General features: G+C 39.3%; 1 protein-coding gene across 3 annotated transcripts in view; it reads right to left on the reverse strand.

The window, feature by feature from the left end:
* The window catches only part of CAP2 (cyclase associated actin cytoskeleton regulatory protein 2), a gene marked incomplete at both ends in the record, with an annotated part of 109,213 nt that overhangs the window by 63,656 nt on the left and 23,399 nt on the right, over positions 1-22,158 (reverse strand). For 2 of the 3 annotated variants that reach the window (XM_084228819.1, XM_084228817.1), the window contains one exon: positions 11,910-11,987. The exons of the other annotated variant lie outside the window; for it this stretch is intronic. In XM_084228819.1, the coding sequence (XP_084084945.1) occupies positions 11,910-11,987 (78 nt within the window). The remainder of the gene's footprint in view (positions 1-11,909; positions 11,988-22,158) is intronic. 3 annotated transcript variants of the gene reach the window in all.

A 22,158-nucleotide genomic window follows, 5' to 3' on the forward strand; every position in this document is an offset into this window, starting at 1 on the left:
GAAATATATTTAGCAGTAAGTCATTTTGTTTGATGGGGTGGGGGAAAATGGTCTGAGATTTAACCCACTTCAACACAAGAGCAGAGATACTTGAAGCTCTGCCATTTGTTAAATGCAATTTCATGTACTCGAATCTTGTCTATCCTGCAAGATTGGATTTAAGGGGCCCATTCCCCAGCCCCTCTATTCCCTAAGAGTGTTCGAGAGTGTAAATTAGGGATGCCCATCAGCTCAGCACTTATTACCATGGGTTTAATATAATGCACCACATTTAGATTTCTCTTTTGCCCTTATTAGAGCTTTAGCTCCTGGAATAAGCAGCTCTCGGTGATTCCAAGCATAGCTGATTAAATTATGGACTATGATGTAGCTCTGAAAATGAAAACCCCATAGACTAGGAGGAGAAGGATGCATAGCAAAAGGAATATAGGCAGGGAAGCAGACACACTGAGAACTTGGTCCAGTGTCACTGGGCAACAGGATTCATGGTAGGGGAAGAGTTTGGGGAGAGGATTCAGATTCAATTCCTGGGAGCCTGGAATTGATTGCACAGACAGTGGGGAATAGGGACAGGGTTGAAATTAGTGCTGTTTTTTTGGTGATTCCTTTGTTTTCTAGCAGTTCCTATGATGAGGGCATGGAGAACAGACTGGATGAGCAGGAACTCTGACGCAAAGAGGTCAGTTGAAGAGGCCTCATGTGTGGTGTTTGTCAGCAAGTAGTGGGCTTTTCTTCTTAAGTCCCTTTTTTGTTTTATAGTTTTTAAAAAAATTTTATAATACCTTGATATTATAAAACATATTAATTTTTTAAAAGATTTATTTATACAAGAACTGGGGTAAGACCAGAGGTGCGGGAAGGTGAGAGAATTCACCAGAGACAGAGTGGGGAGCAGAATAGGCAGAAGGACAGAAATACACTGCTGAGGGGAGCAACAGGTGAGACAGGAGAGGTCTGCTGTGCTATGTGGGTAGCTCCCTGGCCGGCTGGGAATCGAACCTGTGCTGCAGAGGCTGCGGACAGCATCACAGCACGGTGCTCAACCTGCAGCGCCACCGGGGAGGCCCAAAATATAGTAAAAATTTTAAAAGTGGGTGATCTCAGGTGGTTTAGCATTGGATAAAGAAGAGGGGTGTGTGTGTGTGTGTGTGTGTGTGAGTGTAGTACAAAGTGCAATTGAGTCTCCAGTAGGGCATTGAGACCTAAGGTTAAACAGCAAGAGCATGAAGCCCATTGATGCACAGTGGTCCCGACAGTGTGTGGGGGATGGATATCACCATAGACATTGATGAAATCCACCAGGAAAAGATTAGATTTGAGAAACTCTTCTGATCATAAAGAATGACATCTTGAAGGAATATGTACATTTAAGGGGTCGAGGAAGGAAGAGAAGTCAGAGAAGGAAATTAAATGAAATAGATGACTTATAAATGGTAGATTTTGATTAGCAAGGGAAGGAAAATCTTCGAGGAGGAGGAGGGTCAGTGATTAAGCAGGTCAGCTCTCCAAGGAGGCTGAAGGAATGAACACACTTGGGAAGACACCAGCGTACTGGGAAAGTAAAATGATAAGGAAAGAAGGCAAATGACAAGAGATTGAAACGTGACAGGGAAGTGAGGACAGGAAATCAGACTAGGCCTGAGAAGGTTGGCAGTGACGGAAGGAAAGAGATGACTCTAGGCACTCCAGGATGTTGTTTGTTGTTTTTCCTAAGGATAGAGAAACCTGATTTAGTTTGTAGACTAAACAGAAGGAGTCAGTAGAGAGAGAAAGGGAATGATTGATTAGATAAGGTTTCAGAGACCTTAGGAGTCACAGAAATAGGGTACTTATGTTATCGGATTATTAAAAAATTCTGGAAAAGGGGCAACGAGAAGTGACTATAGGATTTCACATAGACATGACTTATTTAAAACAGTAAAATGTTTGTGTCCCAAGCACATAAAAAAGTACATATAAGAGAAGCGGGGGAAATGCAAGAAGAAATAAAATTAGTCGTATAGCAAATTGTTCAGGACATAGCTGAGTATAGCATGGAGACAAAACTGAAAACTGCTACAATTAAGGAAAAACTAGGGCCTCCCCTGGTAGCACAGCAGTTGAGCGCTGGGCTGTGAGGCTGCCCACAGCCTCTGCTGCGCTGGTTCATTCCCTGGCCGCCGGCGAGGGTCCCACAAAAAAAGAAAAAAAAGGAAAAACTAACAGATGTAAGAAACAACCCAAGTGATGGCATTAAGTATATTTTCAACAGAAAAGTTTTCTCTGGTTTTGTTGAGTCATGTGAGCATTTTGTAGCTCTTTGAAATCAGTCTCTTGTCAGTTGAATGGAGTGCGAATATTTTGTCCCCATCAGTAAGGTGCCTCTTAAATTTGGTTACTGTCTCTTTTGCTGTACAGAAACGTTTTAGTTGGATGTAGTCCCAGCTGTTTATATTTTCATTCATTTTCTTTGCTTCTGGAGATGAGTCCTTACCTTCTAATTACTAAAAATGGAGCTACCACAGGAGCCAGCAATTCCACTCCTAGGGATCTACCCAAAGGACACAAAATATTAATTTGAAAGGAGACCTGCACTCCTATGTTTATTGCAGCACTATTTACAATAGCTAAGATATGGAAACAACCTAAATGCCCCCAAACAGATGACTGGATCAAGAAGATGTGGTACATATACACAATGGAATATTACTCAGCGATCAAACGATACTCATGCCACTTGCTGCAACATGGATGGAGCTGGAAGAGATTATGCTCAGTGAAATAAGTCAGAAGGAAAAAGATAAACATCAGATGATCTCATTTGTAGGAAGAATATAGGGAAACCTAACAGTGTCAGAGAAAAAATAGACAAAACTAGCAGGCAAATTACCTACAATATTATTAAACATCAGAGAAACAATATTAACTAACTGTTATTTAAGTAATATCATACAACTAGAATTTCTTCTTATACATAATATCAGTAAAAGAGGTAAGCCATGGCCCAGTCCCCATGTCCTTAAGTTTATTTTACAATAGAACCTCATCCCCTGAATCTATCCTTATACCCCAAACTCTTCAGGATTTCTCTCCAAACTTGTTTGAGGACATTGAGCGGTGCTGACTCTCTGTAAAAGTTGACTCTATAAAAGCTGACTTGTTTGTTGGCTTTCCCTACCAAACAAACATGGCATAAATATGATTAGTGGCAAACATGGCATAAATATGATACTACATCTGCTGATATTACAAATCTATGGTTTGGTTGATATGAGAAAATGTGACTATATAATCATGGAATCTGCAAAATGTGAATATATAAAGAGTTGAAAGGGCAATTGGGCACAGAACTGTGGAGAATGGGGAATAACATAGCTATAAGAGCTGTGAAATAAGTGAAATTAGTTATTCTTTCCCTTAGAATTTCTTAAAGTCACTTTTTTTTTTTTAACAAAGCAATAAATCAGGACAAAATAGGACAGTGGTAATTCTCTTAGAATCATGAAAACAGGCAGGTCATAGAAAATTTTAGCCAAAAAATTAAATGAGACCCCACCACCAGTGAAATAAATATTCCACTTATAAAACCGAGTAAGCCAAAACTAAATGAAGCATTTCAGAGCAATGAAGAGCTAACCGGTGAAATCTGTGGTGATAGCCACTTGTGAGATCTTATAAATCAGTTATCTTAATGTTTAGGTAGGAAGAATGAAATTTAAGTAGCATTTAAAGAAAATAGAAAGAACACCACCACCAAAAAAAGAAAATAAATCAAAGAGAGGTTAAGGTGATACATCCATGCTCAGGATTGGAAAATCTTGCCTTTCCATTTTATTTTTAGGTTTTGCTTTTATTAAGAGATACCAGACAAGTATCTTTCGGTGCTTTCTTATCTACATGGGAACAATAATATTTTCCATAATCAATCAGTAACCCAGGAGGGAATTATGCTAAGACCTTCCATGATAAGCGTGAATCTCCTTTATGCTAGAGAACTTGCCTAATGGAGAGAAGACCCTTTTCCAGACTTGCTGAGTTTCTCTTACTATAAAAACTGATTGGCATTTGCCACAACATGGATGGAGCTGGAAGGGATTATGGTGGTCAGTGAAATAAGTCAGAAGGAAAAAGAAAAATGTTGGATAGTTTCACTTATAGGAGGAATATAGAGAAACCGAACAAAGGGTCAGAAAAAAAAAAAGACAAAGGTTGCAGGCAAACTATAGATCTGAGGAACACAGCAGGGGAAGAGGAAGGTGATGGGTCAAAATAGGGGTGGGAAGAGCACAAGGGACTATGGTAACAGTTCATGAGTGCTGTGGTAGTGGGTGATTATGAGGACTACACCTGAGTGGAGAAATCAAATATTGTACAAAAATGAACAACGATGTCAGAAAATAAAAATAGTTAATCAAAAAGAAAGAAAGAAAGAAAGAAATCTAGACCTACTGATGGAAAAGAAAAGTGACTGGAGTTGACTTTCCATAAACTGTTTCCTTCCCAGCACAAAGACGAGAGAGGTTCCTAGAAATCATTAAATAAGGGCCTCCCAGGTGGCACTTGCACAGCGGTTGAGCGCTGGGCTGCAAAGCTGCCCACAGCCTCTGCAGCGCCAGTTCGATCCCTGGCAACCAGGTGAGATTCCCACATGGTGCGCAGACCTCTCCTGTCTCACCTGCTGCTCCCCTCAGCAGTGTATTTCGTCAGTCTGCCTGTTCTGTTCCCCGCTCTGGCTCTGGTGAATTCTCTCACCCTCCCATGCTTCTGACTGTACCCAGTGCGTGTATAAATAAATAAATCTTTAAAAATAAATAAATAAATAAGTGATCTTGGGGGAAGGTTGTAATCACCCTGAATATCTGGGATCTGGTTCATTTAAAAAAGTGTATTAACTCTGCTTTTTCTTAGCACCAACTATGGGCACTAGACACAGGATTGGGAGTTCATTGCTCAGAAGTAGCTAATAATCATGTGCTGTTATATTAGCCCCGCCTCCTGGTATGCAGTAGTAGTAACTTGATTACTCATTACCTAAGTCAATAGTCAAACTGACTTGGTCCCAGGGACAACATAAGGGCATAAACAATCTATATAAGGAAAACAACTAATTTTAGGGTAAACTAACTCAAAACAAAGATGCAAAAACAAGTCAAAGGATGGCATGTTATAACGTACAGGCCGACCTATATTTCAAAGCCATACTCTTTCTTTGCTGTCTTCTTAATAATTAACAGATAACCTTCACTTTTCCTACCTTGGAGGTTACAAAGGATCAGTAAAGACACAAAGAAAATAGAGGTGCAGTGGTTTTGAGAAGTCAGGTGCTAAGAGTTCCAAGGTGCACAGTTACAAGCTCAGCTACAGCCCCCTCCCTCCCTTCTAGTGGAGGATGTGATCATCCTCCTTTTATTTATTTTTTAAAGATTTATTTATTTATGCATACAAGAGCTGGGGTACAGGCCAGAGGTGTGGGGGGTCAGAGGATTCACCAGAGACAGAGTGGGGAGCAGAACAGGCAGATTTACAGAAATACACTGCTGAAGGGAGCAGCGGGCAAGACAGGAGAGGTCTGCTGGGCCATGTGGTTTGCTCCCTGGCCAAGAATTGAACTCATGCTGCAGTGGCTGCGGACAGCTTCATGGGTCTATGCTTAACCCCTGGTGCCACCAGAGAGGCCCTGATCATCCTCTTTCCTCACATTCCTCCTGCTGCTTTTCTCAGTCTCCTCTCCCCCTCTTTACGTCCTGGGAGACAGAAGAACTAAGAAAAAGTTGAACAAGAAGACCAGGGCCGAAAGAACCAGCCAAATGCACTCCTTGGTAAGCTCCCTGACTGCTGGGATTCTTTGGTTGGTATTTTTGAAAAGGACGATCCAATCTCAAGCAGAGTTAAGAGAATTACAGAACGATGCCGACTGTCTCCACCCAGCCAGGAGAAATGTGAAAAGAGGAAAAAGAAAAAGCAACACCTCTCACTTCCTCACAAAAAGTATCTTAAAGATATGACTCATCGGATACATTTCTCCAGAAGGACCCTTCAAATTCTAAAAAGTCAAGTAAAATCATCGATGAATAGTTGCTACAGCGATCGTCAGCCTGAGATAGGTAAGTTATGATACAGACATTTTATATGCACATCGACGGCTAGAGCTCATTAGGGACTTATAATGAAAGCGAATAGTATATTCATAACTGCTTTGCAGGAGTTGCAGCCACATTTTTGCACTTGAAATAATTACATTAGAGTTGTATCTTAGTTTTTATAATGTGTGCTTTGCCCTGTCTGTGCTTTATTTGCTGTCAAATGGGTAAAATATGAAGTTTCAAATTGTACCCCTATTCCCATGGGAGAGGATAATCCAATTTATGACTTTGCAAGAGGAATCTCGTACACATTCAACTATAGGATATTCAGCCAAAGAAAATGATGGGACTCTTGTTGTTTGAATCATTTAAATCCAATTTGTGTGATATGCTGCCCATTATTCTATATAGAGACTCCATCTGGACAGAGATGGGGGAAGCCTGCCGTTCTCTTGCACGGCTGCTTCTGTGGTTCTAAATGCATAATTACCAGCTTCAGAGGCCTGACATTGGACACTCACGACGATTTCACAGCCTCAAGAAAGTACCGTTTTCCACAATTTACATGAAAACTCTGCACAGGGAAGAATCCATCTAATTGGGACATTTTTCAACAGCATTTAAATATCAGGCCAGCTGGATCGCCCCAACCCATGTGAATTTAATCAGCACACTCCTCCCAGAACTTATATTCTATAACCATTCACTGCTTGAGCTACATCTGTCACCCAAATCTGGTTGTGATCATTTCTTGTCATTAGTGCCACACACCCAGACATCAACTATTCTGCGGTGGCCTCAAAGGCACTCATTTTGTAGGAGGTGCATAAGGGAAATGCTGTCTCTGAAATGAAATGCTTTACAAACACCGGGCCATTTGCTCTTTCTCTAATCTCTCTTTTCCAAATCCCCATGAGGAACCCTTTTTCAAGGTTTGTTCTTCGTGGCCGATCCATGACTTACATTTCACCAGTTATAGCCTCAATTGATATCTCACACCATACCCAAGATAGCGCCAAAGAGTGAGTTCTTTTTTTGGCAAAAGATAACAGTATCACTAAACAAAAATACCACTTCCCTGTATTCCCTTCCTCCGCCACGGGAATCAATGAACTCAGCTGGAATTCCTCACACAAACCAAAAGTAACCAGGAGTCCAAGTCTCTTCAAACTTGACATCAGATGAAAATATAATGGAAACCACAATACATCCTAAAAGCAAAGACACATCAACTCTAAAGATTCCTGAAGCTCTTAGAATCTCATGGAGGGGATGGAAGTTATGCCAAAAATAACAGTGGAGTGTTTCTAAAATAATACATGAGCAAGTGACTTTTGTTTTGACAGAAACTACTACATAGGTGCCCTCTGGAAGTTCAAAGCCACAGAGATCACAGAAGGCAAACTGACAACTTCCTTAATAGAGGGACACGGGAGGAAAATTTCTGGTGGTGGAGCTGTAAGGGTTCAGCAGCTGAGATAAGTGCAAAGCACAGAGATTCAGGAATCATTCAGATAATATCACCCAGGCCCGATTTTTCCAAAGTATGTTCTCCTACAAATGAGCTAGTGACAGATGTAGAGGGGCTTAAATGTCTGGTTGTCAAACATCCTGAGAAATAAACTAGTGGGGTTGAGGGAAGCAGAGAATGCTGAGTATGTCAGGTCAGCAGGGCCTAACAAAGATCTGCAGCAACTACTCAAAGGCCAGTTTATCCAATAAACAATTCCAGCTATGGAAACGCTAATCCTCACAGCAGCTAATCCACTGAAACCTGCTGAGAACATATTTTTTTTTTTTTTTTACTGTTTATGAAAAGGAGTTATAAGAAAGGTACATTCTCGATGTGTTTGACGCCAGAAACACCTACTAGAACATTAAGCTGCGTGCAGGAGTGATGGGAACAGAGGGAAAAGCTTGCATGAGTTGGGTGAGTTTGGGAAATATATTTCCTTTAAACCAAACTGCCATCGGTCAGTGCTCTACAGTTCATGTTAGGAGAGAGACTAGAAGATTAAAATAGTGAATGTGGGTCTTTATTGTGTTGACTTGTTCATGTTCAAAATTTATGTTTTCAAATTCTGGAAGGCATAAGTGCATTTCAATTAAGGGATACAGTAGTTTGTCTTCTTCTAAAAACAATTATGTAAACTATATTCTGGGTTATTTGTGATTTTAGTACTTTGGGAAGTGTCTGCATTTTCAATTAAGAGCTAAATATACAAATTAAAAGTAGTGCACAGTGAAGCTTACACTCACTAGTTGGTGCATATAAACACTAATATCAAATGATGGTTTTGTCGTGTGATCCGTCCCCCAGCACACACAAATATAGAACATGACCATAAAAAGTAACGGACCATGCCCTCCGCTAAGTAATTTATGACAACAGATCCAGACTGGAATGCCAGCTGGAATTACCTTCTTCCCGTCTGCTATTTTCGCATATACAGCTTTGCACAGATGATAGAAGCTATGTCCTGCAAAAAGGACTTAAGTGAAGACTGTAGAAACAAGAAACTAGTAGCAAATCCGAATCAAAGGCCAAAATATGCTTGGCTTTAAAAGAGATTTGTTGAATGACTCAATGACCTCTTTTAAAATTAATTTTATGCAGGCCCTAAAAGAAACACGTGTAATCCTTCCAAATCTTTTTTCGAATATTAGATTTATGGTGGCTGGCAAGCAAATATTTAGCTTCACAGTAGAGAATGACAAATAGTTAGTAATTATTTTATTAAAAACACAAAGTGAGCCCAACATTTGACTAAACAGAGAATGAAATATTCCCTGCCTGTATAGAAGGTCTTTATGGAGAATCTGCCATCGAGGCAGTCTGGAATTGACAAACTTAGTATGACATGGTTGATAAAACCAAGGGTATTATCCTTCTTTATTAACCTTCACCCCTCAGATCATCCCCCTAATCCCCTGTGTGTGATAACCACCTCACTTCCTTTCGGCTCTCATTCATTATCCAATTCATGTCTTTCACAAAGAGAGATGAGCTAATGTGCCTTATCAGATTAAAAAAAAAAAAGTCACCACCGGTGATGTCCAACAGGACAGGATCTTAGCAAATCCTCTCTGCTTCCACGGTGCTGGTTTCTAAACACCCATCAAGCTACTAACCCAGGCTCATTCACAGCTTGATGTCACTAAAGCAAACAGTCTGGGCAGAAGAATGACAGAATTATTCTCCTTTCTGATTATCCTGCCCTCTGCATCCTGGTAAATGAAGGATTAGCTTTCCTGTTGGGATCAGAGCTGCCTGGGTAGCTTCAGGCTGTCAGCTCCAGCAGACCCCGATGATCCGGCTTCCTCTCCTCTCCACTAACCAGCATCTCTACCCAGCCTTCCCACATTCACCAGGGAGTAATCACCAAGGTAATTTTCTTGCTCATGTGAAAGACAAAGCTTTGCTTTGTCCCAGTTCATCTATAACACCAATTGCTACTCTGCGTCTGGGTGCTAAACAGCCGTCAGTTTTACCTGCTCTTCAGTCTGCCTTTAAGCAGGTATTTGACTTGGGCTTCAAGCCTAGACTCTTCTCTAGAAATTAAAAGCATAGATTGCCTCTGGGTGCTTTTGAGCTGGGAGTGAAGGGAACCAACCCATTTGGCACTATCACTAAGAGCCAGAGCTTATGCATATTCATGAAGTGAGAACACAGAGTTAATTTGGAAAAGGCCATAACGTGAACCACTGGTTTGATTCTAAAGTACTTCTCGTTCCTGAATCTCTGTCAACCCAGATGACTGGGAAATAGTGGTAAATGAAAACATAACTGAGTATGACACAAAGGATGGAAACGTTTTTACCTTTTATTTCTCCACCAGGAATTTTTTTTTTCCATTTTCAAGATGAATGTCGAATTATATATTTAAATAGACATTAAAAAGACTTGCTTGGCACATACAATTAACAGCAGTTACTTCAAAGAATATTTGCTTGATGCTTTTGTATTAAAGGGAAAAAAGCTTTAGAGCAATGTTCTAAAGTACGCATTTCATCCTACATGAGGGACAGAATTACTGGCTGCATTATGTTATCTGTCTTGTGCCCCAACAACAACTCAGCAGCACGAATCATGGCCAAATCCTTCAAGAAGATTCAGCAACCCTGACTGAGCAATGCTGTGACATTTTCTGGGCATGGACTGAAGGAACACTTGGAAGTTTGGCTTCGTCCATTCTCTTGCTTTTCCTTTACAATTTCCAGAACTGCCATTAGCACCACCTAATTTACCCAAGGTAAAGGCATGTGCTGAGATCAAAGTCACATGGCTATTTGGTTTGGCATTTAAAAACATCAGAAAATCATGTGACACCTTCCAGTTATGGTAAAACATTTCACTCTAGTTAACAGAACATTTGAGATATTTGTATACATGTGTCTCTATTTATATCTCTCTGTACATACCTAAATGCAAAACAAGAAAAAAAAAGGTGATCAGTCTTTCTTCACAAGGCCACTGGGGCATGAACCAGGAAAAAATCCACAGGAATGCTTAGAGAGAAAATGTATCTCCACCGAGATAGACCTCGTTTAGTCAAACCAAGTTACCCATGCTGAAAGATGTTCACCAAATCTGTGAATTCAACTAACTTTTATATGTATGTAGTTGTTAGCATAAATGCAGATGCAGCGTGATTAGTCAACAGAAAAATAATTTTTAACTCTTTATTTACATACATATTATTAATTGAGGTAATACTACAGTCCCCCGTCAGGCATTGCTATTATAGTGCATTCATCACCAAATCACCCCTAGTTCCCCACCACAGTCATTGTGCTTCTTCTCTCTTTGCTCACACCCTGCTCCCCTCTCGGTGCTTCAGTTCTCTGGATAGTCAGCAAAAAAAGTTTTTTCTTATTTAACAAACTGCGGGAAGTAGATTTACTCTTCAATGAATAATTTCACCTATTACACAATCAGCATGGTCAAAATATTTGAATCCTTGACAAAGAATGGAATTATTTACAGGATACAATGTCAGAGGTATGGGTCAGCAGTGTGGGGTCTGGCTTTAGGGAGCAGGGAATTTATAGTGGCCCAAGAAGAGAGAAAGGTTTCATGAACCATCATGTTGCTCTTAACATCCGCTATTACTATTTTTATTCCTTTATATATTCAAGCTCACTTTGGGCCTCACATGACAATGTTATGGTGAGTTAAAAGTTGTTAAGATCATCCAATCCTTCAACATCTCTAAATAACTTAAACCTAAGAAAGATTCATCCATATTCATGGTAATGAAAAAAGAGAGGTAGAATATGCATAAGAGTCATGAAGATTCTCTCCAATTTTGGTGTTTTGAGAATTGGAGTCAGCTGCCAGGGCTTTGCTTAGGAGCTGGTTACAAAAGCAGGCTCTGGGTGGTACTCCAGGCCCACTGAGTCAGAAACCTCACTGACGCTCCCTAAGGGCGCCATATACACAACACATTTGAGAAGCAGTGATTCGGCCTATCTGGGCTACTTATGGAAGAGCAGCTAATCGAATCCATGCACAGCATTTACAGATGATGATAAACATGAATGGTTTTCGATACCAAAAGCCCAACCTAGGAAAGAAAAGTTGGTAATACTTTCTTGATTAGAAGAAACAATTTGTGAGACTCATAAGAATAGGATACAGGTGACATGTATAAATTGACCTTTTAAGGCACAGTGTCAATTGTTCCAATATGAATGGGACCATCATAGAAGGACAGAAGAAATGTATCCTATTGTGATCTGAAGATAAATTTCATGTTTCTCTCAGTAAATGGTTCTGTGTCTTCTGTATTTGATGTCTTACCCTGCCCACCCCAGGCAGCCCTGCTTATCAGGATACATCCTTACCTCTTGGGGTTGCTGGTACTGAGAGGCCATCAGAATGAAAGCCCGCTGGGCCTGGAAAGCACTCTGCACCATTTCTGCCTGGGAACCAGAGAGAAGATAGGTGTTTAAATGTTTGAGATCTGAAACAAGAGTTCTACATGTTTCAGTACCATGTGCCCCTCCACATGTTTCCACAGGGGCAAAGCACCCCGTGCCCCACCGCCCCAGGAGTCTACCCAAGGAATAGAGTCTATCCACACAAAAACATGTAAATGAATGCTCACAGCAACATCATTCATTTGTAACAGCCCCCAAGTGGAAACATCAGCTGATGCCCATGAACTCATACACCAATCAACTGACAAATGGGTGAACAAAATGAGACACAGTCATACAATGGAATATTATTTGGCCTTGAAAAGAAGTGCTGATGTGTAAGACAACATGGGCAAATCTTAAAACATTATGCTGAGTGAATGAAACCAGTCACAAAAGACCACATTTGTGTGATTCCATTTGTATGAAATGTCCAGAATAGGCAAATCTACAGCGACAGGAAGTAGATTAGGGGTTGTCAGGGGCTGGAGGGAGGGAGCATGGGAAGTGTCTGCCATCAGGACGGGATTTCTTTGGGGAGTGATGTGAATGTTCTGGAATTAGACATTGGTGATGGTTGCACAACTTGGCGAATTGACTAAAAACCACTGAATTGTATACTTCAAAAGAATGAATATTGGAAAGCTAGAATAGGACTTCCAGAGGTGAACGTCATATAGTTTACACAAGTTGACTTTCAGTGATGCACTCCTGGAACATAATGTTATCATGCAATGTTACTTCCATCAAAAAATAATAAAAAGTGAATGTTATGATTTAGGAATCATATCTTATTAAAAGTGCTTAAAAAAATGCCTGAGTTCCAAACTACAATGACTTTCAAAGGGCTGTCCCTATTATCTGATTTCACAGTGTATCCAAATCTGTGCCCATATACTTCCCAGTGGAAAGAAAATTGTCCTTTAAGACATTCCCACAAACTCACGTTCACCGAAAGTAAATAGCTTCTACAGTTGTTCATTAAGAAAATTCTGGAAAAATGGGGCCTCCCTGGTGGCGCAGCGGTTGACTGCTGGGTTGAGAAGCTGCCCGCAGCCTCTGCAGTGCCGGTTCGATCCCCGGCTGCTCCCCGGCCACTGGATGAGGGTCCCACATGGCGCGCAGACCTCTCCTGCCGCCCGCTGCTCCCCTCAGCAGGGTCCTTCGGTCCTTCTGCCTGCTCTGCTCCCCTGCTCTGGCTCTGGTGAATTCGCTCACCCTCCCGCGCTTCTGACTGTACCCAGTGCTTGTATAAATCAATCAATCAATCAATCAATCAATCTTCAAACAAACAAACAAACAAAGAAAATTCTGGAAAATATTTCAGTGCTACTTGGACTCAACACCTCTCACCCCCAATGCTGTGCGAGTAGGACTGTCTTCAAACTCAAGGTGCCCTATTCACTTATCTTTACCCTCTACCCATTACTAACTAGTTCTTATATTTTCTAAACTTAAAAAAGTTACAGAAGAGTACCAAGAAATAATCATTCCAAAAATCACACAGGTATTTTTTCCAGTTTTTAAGAAAATTCAGAGCAAAGCTTAATGATGTAGAATAATTTTTTAAAAAAGATTATAAAGATTAAAGCTCAAATACCTCACTCTTTAGATATAATCATTATTAATATTAGATGAACAACTTGTAAGACACACATGCAGCGAAACTTTCATAAAATGGGACTATATGTACCCTAGATAATATTTTCTATTAAAAATTACAAATTTTAATTATTATTGAATAGATATGAAAATAATTATTAAACTTCAAATAAATGTTTCTGCACTATGATACTGTCCTAAACAATTATTCCAAGGTTAAAATAAAGATTATAAGATATTAGAAAGTTGAAATAACTGCTTCTTTTTTAAATGACATAATTTTAAACAATATTGATAGAGTCTCTGCTGAGAAAATGAAAACATAAGTACTTTCTCATATATTTCTACTTCTGGCCCCCTTTCATATTTTCTAGTTATTTTTATTTTGCCCAATTGACAGCATTCACAGTCTAGATGTAATATTAATTCCCATATTTGTTGAAGATTAGCTCTATATTTATTGTTTAAATTAATTAATTTACTTTCCTATGTTGTTGTTAATTTTTGGACAGTATTTGATTTCCTCCCTCAGGTGTAGTCACCACCATAGTACCTGTGATGAATCTTGGCATTCTTCAAAGAGAGAAATGGTATAAATATTGCTGAAATTCATATGAAATCACAAAAAAAACCAACCCTACCTGACTAAAAAGGGGAGAATGGAGGTACCACACTTCCAGACTTCAAACTATACTACAAAGCCATAATAACAAAAACAGCATGGTATTGGAACACAAAACAGACACATAGACCAATGGAATTGAATAGTTTTACATTTATACATTTGTACTGGTTTGCATTAGTCATTTTACCATGACCTCTCCATTTCTGAGTTATTTTTGCTGTCTTTTTTTGTTGTTGTTATTAAAGATTTATTTTATTTATTCAAGAACTGGGGTATAGGCCAGAAGCGCGGGAGGGTGAGAGGATTCACCAGAGACAGAGTGGGGAGCAGAACAGGCAGACTGATGAAATACATTGCTGAGGGGAGCAGCAGGCGAGACAGGAGAGGTCTGCTCACCATGTGGGTTGCTCCGAGGCCGGTGGGGATTGAACAGGCACTGCAGAGGCTGTGGACAGCTTCACAGCGCTGCACTCAGCGGTGCCTGCACCACCAGGGAGACCCTATTTTTACTGTCTTTCATTGGCTGAAATCTTATCAAGTATTTTCTTTTTAAAAAGTCACAAGGTTATTTTAGTTCTTCAGCTGTAAGCCTGTCTCGCTGTCATCTTCATATTTGAATAACACCTTGGCTGGTTATAACATTCTTCATTCTCTCTCTTGACACTAAATGTGGCAGTGGAGAGATCTGAAACCAGTTTGAACGTTTTTCTCCCTTGAAGGAAATTGACGTTTTTTGGTTTGGCATCTGAAAATTATTTCTTTAGCCTTACAGTTTAATAGCTTAACCAAGATATGTTTAAGCTTTGAGCATGCTATTGTATTTCCTGGAATAGATTTGGTCTTTCATTCATTTCTGGGAAATTTTCTTATATCTTTCAACATAGCTTCTGTTCCATTTGTTAGAGTTTCTATTCAGTGACTTCAATTATTACCCTCAGATTATATAATATTTGAATGTCTTCATGTCTGTTAAATTCTTTCTGTCTTTCACTTCCTTGTCTGTCATCTGTACTTACTGTGATCATATGAATACGTTTCTCTGTGGTTAGTCAACAGATTTTCAATAGGGTCTTTACACACATTAATGTTTCTTTTTATATGTCATTGATGTTTTTTTGTCTCTGATTTGTCACTTCCCTTTTCCCTTTGCGTTTCATTCTTTATCACCTTGCTTTAAGCTATTTAAAAAATATTTATACACTTACTAAATGCTAAGAGTATGAGTTATGTTCTTACAAGCCAATGTGAGGAAACTATTAGTGTTTCTTATCTTCTTTCGTTGAGGCCTAGTCTTTAAGGGTGTAAGGAACAGTGGCAGAGTTAGGAACCAAAAGCCACCAGTTATTGAAGGGTATTATTTTATGCTATGGTTTCTTTTGTTTGATTATGCTCAGTGAGGTTTTAGTTCTATTTTTTTAAACTCATTTGTGGAAAGGGAGAAATTTGAATTTAGTTTTATTTGCTCATAAATGTCTATTCTCTTACCCAGATTGGTTTCATCTTTAATTTCATCCCTGTTAAATTCACGTGTGTTTGGGAGCAGTTTCTATCTCTGTGCCATCTTGGATAATGTCTTATATTATCCATCTTGAAAATTTCTCTGACAGATAGATAAGAACCTGATTAATACATTTTTGAAAAACAGATAACTAGATAGCAATAATAAGATTAGGCTGGGCCTCCCCAGTGGCGCAGCGGTTGAGCGCTGGGTTGCGAAGCTGCCCGCAGCCTCTGCAGTGCCGGTTCGATCCCCGGCTGCTCCCCGGCCACCGGAGGAGGGTCCCGCATGGCGGCAGACCTCTCCTGCCGCCCGCTGCTCCCCTCAGCAGTGTGCTTCGGTCCTTCTGCCTGCTCTGCTCCCTGCTCTGGCTCTGGTGAATTTTCTCACCCTCCTGTGCTTCTGACTGTACCCAGTGCTTGTATAAATAAATAAATAAATAAATAAATAAATAAATAAACAAATAAATAAATAAATAAACAAATAAATAAGAGTTAAAAAAAAAAAAAGATTAGGCTAATATCATCCCAGTGTCAATATGGGACAATTTTTCTGGGTTGGAATGGTAAATTTTTAACTAACTGGGACATGACTAATTTTTTTGTCATTCCACTTCATTATTACATTTTACAATCTGACATAGTTTCCAAAATGTTTAGTGAAGTGACCACCTTAATCTTGCTTCTAACTTTTCTCATCATTTCTCGTTCAATGATTGGTTTTTATTAAATGAAAATGCTTGAAATAAAATCAAGTTTTGTAGCTATTTACTTTTAAAACCATTAACAACATAACCAACGAAGTCTATACGAGTTTATTTTTAATTTATTTTTATTTTTAGAATCTCATGAATTTTTTTTTCCAAAGATTTATTTATTTATACAAGAACTGGGGTACAGGCCAGAGGTGTGGGAGGGTGAAAGGATTCACCAGAGACAGAGCGGGGAGCAGAACAGGCAGACTGACTGAAATATACTGCTGAGGGGAGCAGCGGGTGAGACAGGAGAGGTCTGCCATGCCATGTGGGACCCTCGCCCGCTGGCCGGGATCGAACTGGCGCTGCAGAGGCAGCGGACAGCTTCACAGCACTGCACTCAACTGCCTGCGCCACAAGGGGAGGCCCTCATGAATGTTTAAATGAGGATATATTTTCCATTTTAAAGTAGACGATCCACTCTTTCTTCTGATAGCCTAATTGCTAGAATTCAATTGCTTAATAAAAATCTCAAATATTGGGTATTTCTTAAGGAGAAATAGAGGATTTTCAAATTTTACTGTTCTAGGGGCCATTCTGATCTTATGAAGGAAGGCAAAGCACTAAGCTGTACGAATGTTTATCCACACATCAAAATGTGTATGTTCAGTGGTTCAGAAGAACTTTTGTCAATTTCCAAAGCTCACCTTTCCAAAAGAAGATTATGAGCTACAACTTTCTGCAGCTTGGATATAAATGAAATATCTGCACTTCCCCCAGCAACGATAATACAGAGGATTTTGTCCTGCTTTATGACAAGCCTTGCAGAGTCGAGGGAACTATAGTTGCTGTGGGAACAGTGACTTGGGATCACCTGATTTCTGTAGTTAAAATTGCAGCTAGCAGAGGCATTAACAATATTTTTGTAGTTACCCTAGATGAACACTATCATTAGCCCTTTTACTTTCCCTAGAAACAACATTTAGCCTGTTGCTAATGGAGCAGTTTTCTGACGGGTCTTATTAGCAAAGATGTCCGATTTCATTAATTAGCCCCTTCTCCTACATGACCTTTTCTACTCAATAATAGGCAGTGGAGGTTGGATTGGAGAAATGGCTGCATATTTGGAGAACTGCTTCTTTAACTCTCCCTTTCACTTTGCTTAAGCAGACAAATCTTTCTGAGGATTCAGCTGCAAACTTCTTCCAGCCTTCTGGATCTCTGGGCATAATTAGCAGACTCTAAACCACATTCATTTTTAACCTCATCAGTTCACCTTTCAAAGGATTTTCATTCCACCTCTGAGCTATTCTGATCCATTTGATTCTTACTTCTGGAAAGTTCTGTGAGTCCCCTCAGCCACACAGCGATTTAGGAGCAATTTCACTGAAGCTGCTGAATTCTGATAACTTGAAAGGGTGAATTTGGCTCACTCAGGCAGTTCAAAACATTGTGAAAGAAAAAGCCGAACATAGGGATTTTCAGTAACAACAAATAATTGAGGGTTTTTGCTGAGTTTGTCCATCATACGTGGGCAGGGCTCAGAGAGACCTTCGTGGATGTACATGTGCTTCTATCTGCCTGTGAGCATTTGTGTGCAGTCGAAAAGGACACTTGGGTTTAAGAATCAAGGTTTGACTCAATCAATTATCACTGGCTTCTTGGGTTCTAAGTTGGTGGACTATCTGTGGTCCTAAGTGAAAGAGTAGGAGAATGGATTTCAGTAAATAGTTTAAAACAAGCAGACACCAGTTAAATCTGACTTACTTCCATCTAATCCTCTTGGGAGTAAGCTGGCTTCCTGGGGAAGCCTAACTCCTCTCGGAATCAAAGCTTTGCACTGTTTTACTGGGAAAGCTACAGGCTGCATGTGGATGGCAAAATGAACAGGAACAGCACAGCAAGGCTTGGAGGCTATGCAACAAACATCCAACCACGGTGCCTGGCATCATGCTAAGAGCATTTGCAGGTCTTCTGAAATTGCATCAGCCCTGTTCTTGAGAACCAGGCAGTGAAGGGAAGCGGCTAGGGACACAGGATGGGTATTGACTAGGGACACAGGATGGGTATCTGCTTATGGGATGAAAATTGTGGGCCCTTGATAGGTCATTGTCAATGCCCCTCCCATATAACTCCCCAATTAGTTTGCCGAAGTCCCATATTTCATAATTAGAGATACTGTAATTTTATTTTTATTTAGTTTTTTATATATATTTTATATCATTGTTCATTTTTAAACAATGTTTGCTTCCCCCCACCCCCCCACCCCCCGCCTCAGGTGGAGTCCCCATAGAGTTTCCTTCCCAAATGCACCCGTGCACCATCACCTCAGTCCCCTGTGCTCCTCCCTCCCTCCCTCTGATCCCTCTCCCGCCTCCTCCCCTGCAGGATGTCTCTGGTTTATATTGTCCATTTTTGCTTTGTTGTGTTCTGTGCTGTTATTTTTTACACTGATGTCTTATTGGGTTCTCCTATATTCCTGCTATAATTGAAAGTATCCGATATTTTTCTTTTTCCTTCTGGCCTATTTCACTGAACATAATTCCTTCTAGCTCCATCCACGCTGCTGCAAATGGCATGAGTTTATCTTTTCTGATTGCTGAATGAGATACTGTAATTTTAGATCTCTTTTGGAGGGGGGTTTCTAGTCTACCCTAGAGAAGTCCCTTGAGTCTCACGCTATGAATAAAAAGGGATACTATAGATGAAAGCAATACAGGAAAATGGACTCACAAAAAGAGATCATAGGATGCCAAAGACACATTTCATCCACTTCTTCATTTTGCTTAAAACAAGATTGAAGATGCCTGATTCTGTGGCTATGAACAGAAGACTCAAGCCTATGAAATCATATTCTGAAAGGCATCTGGATTCACATACTAAGAACCATGCAGAAAGGCTTTCCCCACTGGCTCTTGAACTTGAATGTATATTACCGTTATCTGGAGAGTCTGTTAAAATTGGTTATTGAGTCCCATCCCTAGGATTTCAGATTCAGTAGGTTTGGGTGGATCCAAGAATTTATATTTCTATCAAATTATCAGGTGATGCTGCCACTGTTTGCTGTATTCACTTGTTTGTTATAGGAGGATTTTGTTTGTTTTGGGGTTTTTTTGGTCAATTCTTTTGTATTTTCAATATAGATGAACAAAGATAATTTTACATCTTTTCCATTTCAGTTTTCAGACAACATCTTGGAACTTCATCCCAGCTTATCTATACACCATTCTTTTTCTATTGTTTCTTTATTACATCAGCCAGAATTTCCAGCATGATGTTGAAAAGGAGTGGTGATAGGGAGCATCGTTGTCTTCCACCTGATTTGGTGGGAAAGAATTCATGTTCTTACTGTTCAGTACAATGCTAGCTGTAGGTCCTAGCAGATAGCCTTTATCAAGTTGACAAAGTTACCCTCTGGTCCTCATTTACTGAGCACTTTCTTCTTTCATCAAGAATGGATACTGAATTTTAGCAAAATTTGGGGTTTTTGTCACTTGATATGATCATGTGATTTTTCTTTTCTTTTTTAAGTTTGCCAATGTGATATATGACATTATTGACTTTTGAATGTTGAACCAGCTGTCCATACCTGGGATAAATCCACTGGGTCAAGATGTTTAATTCCTTTTATACTTTTTGGAGTAGATTCGCTAACATTTGGTGAGAATTTTTGCATCGATGTTTATGAGAGATGCTGGTTTGTAGTTTTCTTATAATATCCTCCCCTTATTTAGTATCTGGATAATGCTGGACTCATAGAATTATTTAGGAGATATTCCTTCTACTTCTATCCTATGAAAGAGATTATAGAAAACTGGTACAATTTCTCCTTAAATGTTTGGTAGAACTCATCAACAAACCCATGTGGGCTTGGTATTTTCTATTTTTGGAAGATTATTAACTATTTATTCAATTTCCTTGATAGATATAGCCTGTTCAGATTGTCTGTTTCTTCTTGTGTGAGTTTTGTCAGGTGTGTCTTTCAAGGAATCATTCCACTTCACCTAGGTGATCAAATTTGTGGGCATCAAGTTGTTAATAATATTCCTTTGCTCTTTTTCTAGTTTTCATGGGGCCTGTAGTGATATCTCATCTTTCATTTCTGATATCAGTTGTTTGTATCCTTTTTTTTTCTGATTTAACTTGGGTAGAGGCTTATCAATTTTATTCATCTTTTCAATGAGCCAACTTTTGATTTCATTGATGTTTATTGATTTCCTGTTTTCAATTTTATTGCTTATTCTCTAATTTGTCTATTATTTCTCTTCCCTTTCTTATTTTCCAAAGCAGAAACTTAGATTATTGATTTTAGAACTTTTTTCTGATATTATTCATTACTTCTGTGCACTTTCACTGCATCCCCAAATGTTGATCTTATGTTTTCATTTGTACTGAACACAAAAAATATTTTTTAATTGAGGTATGACTGATATGTAACATTACATTAGTTTCAGGTTTACAACATGATAACTCAATATTTGTATATATTGTGAAATGATGACCACAGTAAGTCTAGTTAACATCCAAGTTGTGGAGTGGAGGGGGCTAAATGGACTATGATGGAAGATTATTGGTGCTTTGGTGGTGGGCATAGTGTGGAAACATACATATGAAGAGCTGTAAACCTATACCCTAAGTCATATAATAGGTGATAAACCAATTGACTCAATAAAAAATAATACAATTAAAAAAAAATCTGAGTTGTGAGTTTCTGTTTCAAAGAGCTGCAATTAATTCCCTATATTCAACTCTGATCTTGGGAACAGAAGCGTGCATGGTGTCTTATGTTCTCTTAGGAATCCATGAGGAGTTGTTATTTTCCAGACCAATCAGTTTTTCATTTGTTGTTGGGATAAATGGCTACTTCCAAGCTCCCTATACATGAACCAGAAATTGGAAATTCTCCCTCCACTTAGTTTTAAAAAAACAAAACAAAACTATTCCATTAGGTTTCAGACATTATCTTGGAACTTCTATCCTAGCTTTATCTTCTTTGCAATACAGCATCTCCCATTATGTGCTTACTGATGTATGTGTGTAGGACTGTGTATACGGGTGTATGGGGGGGGGTGAACTCACAGAGCGGTTATAAACAGCTATGTGAGAAGGACTGTGAGGCAGTTATCTGGTAGAAAGGATGGCGGAACTGTGAAGATGGATGGTCACTAAGAGACTATGATAAACACTTTTTATTTGTATTGCTTTTGTTTGTTGAAAACAGTAAAGTTCTCTATGCTTTTATTCTCACTACATTAGATTTTATTCATTGTTTATTATTGCTATTTTATCATTTTACCTGGGAATGTTTAGAAGAAGTACTTATGGAGAATACTGGGGGAGAGAAGAGAATAAAACAACATCCAAACTATAGCTGAGAATAAAAATACAAGTACTCCATGTTTCTTTGCTATGACTTCTTTAGTTTCCACGGACTCTGCCTATTTTGCATGATGAATTTGGGAAAGAGCTTTGTCTCATTCCAATGTGCCAATAAAGAAGAACAAAGAATTATCATTAACCAAGAAACTGATACATCTACTTTTGGTACACTTGTTCTGAGGGCAAAATCTATTTTGTCAACAGCACAGTTAGTCTAAAGCCAAAGTTAAGTTACCTGCTGTGGAACCGGGAATTGTCACATGGACCCAGGAGAAGGGCCAGGCATCATATGCACTACAATTGGCTCGATTATGTCAGTTACATCTTAATATCTCCCCTGGAATTATCTTATCCTGCCAGTTCTCAGCAACTGTTA

This window comes from Talpa europaea (genome assembly GCF_964194135.1).
Source record: "Talpa europaea genome assembly, chromosome: 2".
Classification (NCBI taxonomy): Eukaryota; Metazoa; Chordata; class Mammalia; order Eulipotyphla; family Talpidae; genus Talpa; species Talpa europaea.